This window comes from Euprymna scolopes, chromosome 22, assembly GCF_053919585.1.
Source record: "Euprymna scolopes isolate OS-2025 chromosome 22, ASM5391958v1, whole genome shotgun sequence".
Lineage (NCBI taxonomy): Eukaryota > Metazoa > Mollusca > Cephalopoda > Sepiida > Sepiolidae > Euprymna > Euprymna scolopes.
This window is the reverse complement of record NC_136503.1, coordinates 98737597-98746941: the sequence shown is the minus strand read 5'-3', so window position 1 is coordinate 98746941 and position 9345 is coordinate 98737597. Positions and strand designations below refer to the sequence as shown.

The window sequence follows — 9345 nt, the reverse complement described above, 5'->3', positions numbered from 1 at the left end:
TCTGATTCTCTCTTTAACACTGTAAGTTCAGGAAAAGATGTTATAAATAAAAAACCGGATAAAATACTGTTAAAAACTCGCTCAATATATGTTACCGTGACATAGCTTGACATATATTCGGCGGGTTTTTAATAGTATTTTGTATAGTTTTTTATTTATAACACCTTATCCCACACTTACCGTGTTAAAGAGAGAATCGGCCGCCATCTTGAATGTTCCAATACATCGGTAAACACTGTATGTTTTTCGAGCTGAATAAACATGTTACATTGAATAAAAACACGAAAAAAATATCCAGTTTGGCAGAAAAGTAACTTATCTTGCCTTTGATAATATTTATTTGTTATATATTTGTTTTTTGACAACTTTTTCGAATCTATGTGTACAGTAATACAAACCCCTCAATCTTCTCTGCAAATACTGTTATGCATGTGTTCTTCAGAATTGTCTGATCTGTTCCCTGCTTCCTTTGTTCCAGCTTGTTTGACTCATTGGTCTAGTAGTCTCCATCAATTCGCTGTTTTAATTTCTCGTTATAATACAGCCTCCTATTCCAGTAGCTTCTTTTCAAGAACTGCAACGTCACGGAACTCTCTTGCTGCTCACTGTTTTCCTTCTATTTATAGACTTGGCCTTTTCCAGACTAAGATCAATAGGCATCTCCTCTCTTTGCAATAATCATGTTGGGGTTTTGTTGGCTCCTTTACATCAAGTGGCTTCATGCCTTGTCTCGAGCGATATACATAAAAAAATAAAATAAATAAATAATAAAATTAAACGAATCGAGGAAAGAAAAAGCAGACGAAACGCAAGGAATTGTGGGATCGCACAGTCAAGCAATGGCGGACGATTGCGACGAAGATGTCATATTTGACGTAAGACATTTTTTTGTTATTTTTTCTTTCCAGGATGCATCTAGCTTCACATTTTGCATCCAAAAAGGCGACATTAGCCCCAATTGTTTCACATCGAACTCCAGAAAAACGCAGCTCTTTTCAATATTCTGACATAACCTGTTTTTACTCCGTGCACGCAGCAAGTGGTCATAAAGTGGGGGATTGTTTAATACTAGCGTGGTAATTATAAACTGATCCCTGACTTTCTGACCGTATGTTTTTAATAACGAATCTTGTTGCGGTATGTCGTTCTTTCTATCTCTTTTGGTTGAAATCGATTTGGATTTTGCGCGAAAAATTCTATTTTTTAAATATGCATGTTTTAATTAATTTATTAAATCAATAGGTGATTAAATAAGTAAAAGGTTGTTTTAAATTTCTATATATTTTCTAAATAAAAAAACGCAAGAAACAAGTGGTCTTTTTTTTTTTTTTTCCCTCAAACTAAACACGAATGAATTCGATTTTAGTCTTCCATATTTTGTTATTGTTTTGTTCCGTGTTGATGCATGTTTTTTTCAGTTAAGATTTATTTTTGCGATATTTTTTGTTTGGCTTTCGTTGAGAGTCGCACTTCTTTGTTTATAAAGCCATTCGGCGAAAATTACATCACAACTTTTAAGGTACGGATGACCAACACTGTATATAATGTATTTTTTTTTTTTTTTTTTTTTTTTTGCAAATATAAAAATAGAAGTTTTGGTTGGTGTGCACTTGCACTGGTTGTCCAATCTGCAATGGGTGTTTATTCCGAAAGCCGTTCTTAACATGGGGAGGTTGGGGGTGTTTATTCCGAAAGGAATTTTCTTATTTTCAACTTCCTCGTGTTAAGAACGGTTTTTGGAATAAATACCCTTTGCAGGTTGGACAACCAGTTCACATTGACCGAAGTTTTATTCAAACAATCTTTATTTATAATAAAAATAAGGAGTTTTTTTTTTTTTTTTTTGGTATTATTATACAAACACCGTGACAGGGTTAGGGTTTAGGGTTAGGTTTAGGTTTGGGGTTAGGGGTAGGGTTAATTCGCTGTCACGGTGTTTGTATAGTTTTACCTTTTTTTTTTTTTTTTACGATCTGCCCCAGCGTAGTATAAACACCTCCAACCTCCCTAAGTTAAGAACGGCTTTCAGAATAAACACCCTAAATGCGAAAGCCGTTCTTAACATGGCAGGTTGGGGTGTTTATTCCGAAAGCCATTCTTTAAACTTTTTTTTGCGAGATTTTGTTTAAAAAATATTTATGAACGGTGCGAATGCAGAGAGTGATCCGCGCTATTTTTAAAATCGTATTTCCACGTTTAATTAAAGTTTTACGATATGTTTTTTTTATTCAATTGTAAGGTTAAAGTACAGAATAGGTACAAAACACCCTCTCCATGTTAAGAATGGCTTTTTAAATAATAACGTTATTATTTTTGCACAGATCAATCAATAAGTGCACTGCCACTGCATGACAGTACCCTTAAAAAAAGGTTAAATTCGCGAAATTTGGTCTAAAAACGTCGAATGGTTTTAAAATGGGTGATCGATTTACTAGAACGTTGCATTAGAAACTGAGCACCACTACAAATATTTAAATATTGCTTTAAAGTTTTTATATAATCTGGTAGACTAGATTCGATAAAAATCCGCTAAAAACTTAAAAAAAAAAAAAAATACCGAGGTGGGTACTCGCTTTTCGCTTCCGTATTTGCGCAAAAAAAAAAAAAAAAAAAAAAAATTAAACATATTTTGGAACAAAAACAGTTAATAAATATTTTGGTAAATTTTTACGACTTGTCCCAGTATAGTATAAACACCCCAACCTCCCCATGTTAAGAATGGTTTTCGGAATACCCTCCCTCCCAATTTCGAAAGCCATTCTTAACATGGGGTAGTCGGGGTGTTTATACTACGCTGGGACAGGTCGTAAAAAAATACGAATATTTTTTTCTAACGGTTTTATTTTTATGTTTAATGTAAAAAAACAAAAACAACAAAAACAACAAAAAAACACACACATAAACCGAATTTCTGCCATTTTTGGTTTAATCACGAAATATCAAATTTGTCTGAGAATTATGGCGTGTTTTTTTTTTTTTTTTTTTTTTTTTTTTTAATCGGATTTGTGTTTTATTTGTTTTGTTTTACGATTTTTTTTTTTATTCTAAGACATTTTAATCACTTCATAGAAATTATTCTTTTCGGTATTTTTTTTTTTTTTTTAGATTAGGTCCACCTCCACCTCCACAATTTTCTTTTAAATGACAACTTATATGGGTTTTTGACTATGCTGAATACGAAAATCGAATTGGAATTTGGCAGAAATAAGTAGTTATCGAGATATAAAAAGTTGTATTATGCATTGTATTCTGTGACGGCCATCTTTTTTGTGCGCGCGCGCCATAAACAAATCTACTCCTCTATGACTGGCACAGAGCACGCGCGTAAAAAAGATGGCCGCCAAAGAATTCAATGCATAATACAACTTTTTATATCTCGATAATTAATTATTTCTGCAAAATTTTAATGTGATTTTCATATTCAGCATAGTCGAGAATCTAAAAGTTGTCATTTAAAAGAAAACTGTGGAGGTGGAGCTAATCTGAAAATTTACCTTATTTTCTTATTAAAAAATAAAACTATTTGACGATATTAAATTTTCGGTGGACAAAACAAGCCTTATTCCCCTTTTGTATTTTTATTTGCATTTTTTTTTTCTTCAATTCTTTTCAGTGGATCATTATCGAATAGACACTAGTCTACCAGATTATCAAAAAATGAAAAAGAGTCAATATTTAAATATTTGTAAGGGTGCTCAGTTTCTAATGCAACGTTCTAGTAAACCGATCACCCATTTTAGAACCACTTGACGTTCTTAAGCTAAATTTGGCGAATTTAGCCTTTTTAAAGCAGTTTAGCCCCCCCTTTTGTTTTGATTAGTTTAAAAAGAGAAATTAAAAAAATGGCTAAACTTATCTGTCACACAAAATCCATCTTTTTATACTACCACCTCGAACCCCGACAGCGATTAATTTTGCATTCGTATTATTTTTTGTATCAGAATGGTTTCAGGTTCAAGTACTAGTGCTTCTCTAAACAGGGCGCTTATTACTATGACTCTCAATACTTACCTGGCACTTTTGCTAGGAGCAAAGTGTAGTATCTGTTCCGGCAGATACTGCAGCTATGACTAGCTATGACTAGCAAAGACCAGATGTGGGGGCAACCCCACATGCCTGACCTTTAACCAGCTCCCATTTCCCACCTCTCGGGAGCTGGTCCCCTTTTTCCCTTCCCCCTCCCTTCACTCCTCACATTAAAAATTGGCCTTGTGCCTAATTTGCTCAGTGGGGGAGCAAATAAATACCATCTGTTCCGGCAGACGCTGCACTTTGTGACCATTGCCCTTGTGGCAATTGGTTATTGGTACATGTAGGGGCAACCCTATGTGTACCATCCCCTTCCCCTCCCTCCCCCTTCACCTCACATAAAAACCGACCTTGTGTCACATTTTGCTTACGTGGGGAAGCAAATAAATACCTACTATGACTCTCATCACCGTTATCACACTCCTTCCTGATTTCTTGTTTCATCGTTGTATGCCAAACTTTCTGACTCGCTCTCCGAAGATGCTATGTTGTCAAAATCTTCTGTCTGCAGGGTGGAATGATAAATTTGTCGCCCTAAAGAAAACATTACAGATTTATTTTCAAACTTTTATTGAAAAACTCGATTATGTAGTAGAACTTACATCTATTCAATGTAGCCGCCTTCAGCCTCAATATGGGTCTGAAATTGGGAGCATACCTTTTCCACAAGCACTGGCGAGAGCTTGGCGAATACTTGGTAGATGGCGGCGATCAGGCTGGCTTTGGTGTTGTGGGAGGTCATGTTGGTGATGTTCTCAGTGTATGACCAAACGAAGTCCAGCGTATGACCAAGTGAAGGGTACAGTGCCAAATCTTCAATCTCTCTCATTAAACAATGTACCGCTTTCAGATAAAACAGAAGGCTCCTATCACTTTTGGGATTTGTACACAACTGGCCAACTAGTAGATGGTCTGCCAAAAAAAAAAAAAAAAAAAAAAAAGGGAAAACCAGGTTTCATCAAATGGAAATGGAATCGTGTCATCTTTTCTAGGGCAACAATGTTATTGTTCCACTCTGTAGTGGGGGGGGACAGATTATTCACATGTCAGGGCATCCCATCCACCAGGACGAACTGTGGATTATCTCGTGCAATGACTCTCCAGTGCCTTCACCAACACAGTTTCCGACCTGGTAGGGACTGTGCTCAGGATCCGCTGATGGTGGCATAACATCAACTCTTCATCCAAATTTCGTAAATGTAAATGGTATTGGTTCGTGCAGCTGTCTTTTGGAGTCATGTTGTACCGGTAGACAGCCTATATGATATTTATTTATTTTCTTTTTTACATAGAAGTCACCACTTATCAAGGCCCGGAGGCCACTCGAGGATAAGGGTTATTGAGTGTACAGTAATCAATAGGATAATATCGTAGTAATCATTAGTAATAGAAATTTGGTAGATTGGATTACTTAAGAGGGCGGCTCATCAAGAATTTGTTTATGTTGGACTTGAAGACAACCAAGTTGTAGTCAGCTGGGAAGCAGGCAGACGGAACAGAGTTCCACAGGCGTGCAGTTCTAAGAAATAAGTTTTGTTCATGAAATCTACGTTATGACTTAGGCACAGTCAAAGAGTGGGAAAAATTATTGACGGTAGTTTTAGCTAGACGGGTGTTTTTCATGAAAGATTGGAGAGGGGGGACCAGAGATTGGAGCTAGGACGAGCACTTGCCATGGAAATAACAATAAAACAAAGACAGGCTTGCAACGTCTCTTCTGTGGGGAAAGAGGGTGCAGAAATATGCATCCTGGCCATAATTCCTTTCACAGTATGGTACCATCACTCTGCTATACCATTTCCAGCCAGGGCATATGCACAACAAAACCCACTTGTCTGCGAATGTCTTGAATTCCTTGCTGCGGAAGGCAGTGCCATTTTCTGTGAATACTCTTGCTGTGAGCCATGTTCACAAAAGTCACTTCCAGTTCACGAATCACACTTGCTAAGTCCTGCTGTGTTAATTGCCTTCACATTGAAAACCACAATGGATCACAGTCTGTAATAGTTCGGGAATGGTAAGCACCGTCCACGCTCATATAACCAACTTGACTGTTGCTTTCATCGTCACAGGGCAAATTCTTCTAGCAAAATAAGTGGTACATTAAACTATTTCATACATTCCAACCGAGAGTTCTTTTAAAGATTCTAACTGTCTCCGTAAGTGCAATTTTTCGAGTCTCTCTTGCACTTGGCTCACCAGGTATATTTGCCAGGTAGTTTTTAAAATTCTTTTTCATGAGTACTGTTGCTCTTATATTTACTAGACGGATGGAAATCTTAAGCGTCCAGTTTCTTTTTATGTCGTAAAACCTTGGTAAGTCCAAGTGGGATCCTTAGATCTTGTTGAATCCAGGGCTCATGTAGCTTGGCGGTATTTTGGTTGCATTTCAAGAGAGAAATTTTGTGGTCAGCCAAGCAACATGAATGAGTAGATCGCAGTGCCATTTCGTGGCCTAAAAAAAAGAGGAAGAAGGTGGCAAGGGTCATCTTTCATTTCCACTGGTAATCAGCTCGGTTCATATGAGAGATGGGCCCTGATTGGATAAAAATGCTTGAACCAATGAGAGCTCAGCTTAAAAGTCAAACACATATTCAAAATATCATTGACGGTGGCTTGTCAGCACTGATACTGTTGGTTGTCGCTTGTAGTTGCTACAGGAATTCTCAGAATATTCATTGCGGCATAGAATTAAGATAATTACTTTTTAGTATGAATGAATATTGCCCACAAAATCTTTTCGCAATAAAACTTATTGTTTTAAGTGATGAACATTATTTTTCTTGTAAGTTATTAATTACTTAATTATTTAATTGACATTAATGCTGTTGATTCCACCCTCTATTCTGCTTATTTTTTGTTGCTCTCTGATTGAGAAGTTGACCTGAGTTCAATCATGAATTGGGTGTAAAATGGCTTGTTTTGTTTAATCCTGTTAAAACTCAGTTATTGTCTTTCAATCGTAGGTGTGTACCTTTTTTTCTTGAGATTCTCATCGATGGCTCTGCTGTCCTGGCTTTTTTCATCAAATCTTCCTTGGAGTTCAAGCATTAAATCCATTGCTCTTTCTGCTTTTTGTAAGATCAGATCTCTTTATCACTGTAAACATTTTCTTGCACCTAAAACTATATTATAGTCATGGCAAATTTTTTAGGCAACAAAATGCATTAGAATTTTAAAATCATGCGATCGCTAAACATTTTTCAATTTAAAAAAAAAATGTCGAAAGTGTTCTTTCATTTCAATATTTATTTAATCAGAAAACCGATCTCCTCTTATTTTTCTGAAACTTTTACCCCCCCCTCTCCTCCCCAATTTTTATTGGGGAGTTGGGGGGGGGAGGTAAAGTTTATTTTGGTTTTGGTTCAAGTTATTTCAATTTGGTTAGTCAAAATCAAATGATTCCTACTGAAAATGTATTGAAAATCTTGTTGAACGTTGGAAAAAAGTTGTAAACACGAATGGAGATAACATCAATGATTAAATAGTTGTTAGTTCTTATTGTACTTTTAAATAAATGTAGATTTAAAAAACGGCAAGAACTTAGTTGCCAACGTAATGGAATACATTCTTATTGCGCTGTCTTCTTACATTATGTATATTCTACCCAAGTTCCGCCATAACTGATCTTGTGGTCTCACTATGTGCCCAACACTTAACCCTTATATTCTAGAGTTTCCTTCACGCCTTTATAAATGTAAAGTAAAAAATAAAAAACTAAAAAATAAAAACGCGCCTATTGAATGTATTTTGAACTTTTTTTTTTCTTTTTTGTGGGGTTGTAGTTTTATTTTTTTCGTTCTTTTGTTTGTTGAATGATGCTTCTGGGAATTTACTAGATTGAATAATATTTGGACAATTCCTTTCGCGATGGAACCAGAATTATTCATTGTTTTCCTATAAATGTTATTGATCAAAGTTGTAAACCCGAATGGAGAATACATCATTAATTAAATAGTTGTTAGTTCTTATTTTAATTGAAAAAAAATATACATTTAAAAAACGGCAACAACTTAGTTGCCAACCTAAAAGTAGCTGGTGGATCATTTTGACCTGGTCGTTTCAATTGGTTGGTGCAAAAATAATGTCATTTTTTGACGTTCAACTTCAAAAGATCATAACTCCTTTCATAATAAACTTTATTAATCGAAATAAGAACCATTAGAATCGACACATTTTTGCCAACGAGAAACAAGTTTATTTATTCCATTAGCATAAAAAAATCCGGAGTTTTGAAAGCCATGAAGTCATTCGGCATCATCTTGGCTTTTGAAACCTTTTTCGAGCTGGAAGTTGTCGAGATGCTCGAAAAAGTGATAATCAGTGGGCGAGAGGTCCAGTGAATATGGCGGATGAGGCAGAGTCTCATAGCCCAATTCGTTCAGCTTCTGCAGGGTCAGTTGAGCAACATCCGGGTGAGCGTTGTCATGGAGAAGAATTGGTCCCTTCATATTGATCATTCTCGGGCACATATGTTGGAGCTTCTGGTGCATTTCGTCAATTTGTCAGCAGTGCTTCTCTGCCGTAATTGTTCCGCTCGGATTCAAGAAGCTGTGATGGATGAAACTGGCCGCAGACCACCAAACAGTCACCATAACCTCTTTTTTTTTTTTTTTTTTTTTTTTTTTTTGTGCAATTTTGGCTTTGGGAAGTATTGTGGAGCTTCTCTGGCATCCAACCATTGTGCTGAGCGTCGCCAGTTGTCGTTGAGGATCACACGTCACAATCCGCTCGAGAAATGGGTCGTTTTTGTTGCACAGAAAGAGCATAGAAGACAGCTCAAAACGACAATTTTTTTTTATTGTTCAATTCATGTGGCACCCAGTTATCCAACTTTTTTGACTTTCTATTTGCTTAAAATGGTGAATGCCTGTTGAGTGATCGACCAAGTTCAAGAGCAACTTCTCGTGTAGTTTTGCGTGGATCGGCTTCAATTAAGGCTTTCAAATGTTCGTTATCAACTGTAGTTGGCTGGCTGACCGTCTTCAACTTTGAGGTTCTCGTCACCATTGCAAAATTTCTTGAACCACCATTGTGCCACACGTTCGTTAGTGGTTCCTGGGTCAAACGCATCATATCATAAGCTGTCTCTGCAGCTTTTCGGCCTAATTTGAACTGAAACATGAAAATCATGCGGCTTTGAACTTTGTCCATGTTGTTGAAAAGCCTGCAAAAAAATAAATGAATAGATTGAGAACGGTAACGAATAACACGGTTTGATAGAGCGAAAAACGCGCTTCAAAATAATATATAAGATGGCTATACGAATATCAATGAATTAATTCAGAAATCATATATAAAAGTAACATGTGAGAA

General features: G+C 36.3%; 1 protein-coding gene across 1 annotated transcript in view; it reads left to right on the top strand.

The window, feature by feature from the left end:
* Positions 1–777: 777 nt before the first annotated feature.
* Positions 778–9345, top strand: part of LOC145243566 (vezatin-like) — a 104011-nt gene continuing 95443 nt past the window's right edge. Inside the window, exon 1 of the mRNA XM_080106548.1 lies at positions 778–875. Within this exon, the coding sequence (XP_079962674.1) occupies positions 840–875 (36 nt within the window). The 5' untranslated portion in view covers positions 778–839. The remainder of the gene's footprint in view (positions 876–9345) is intronic.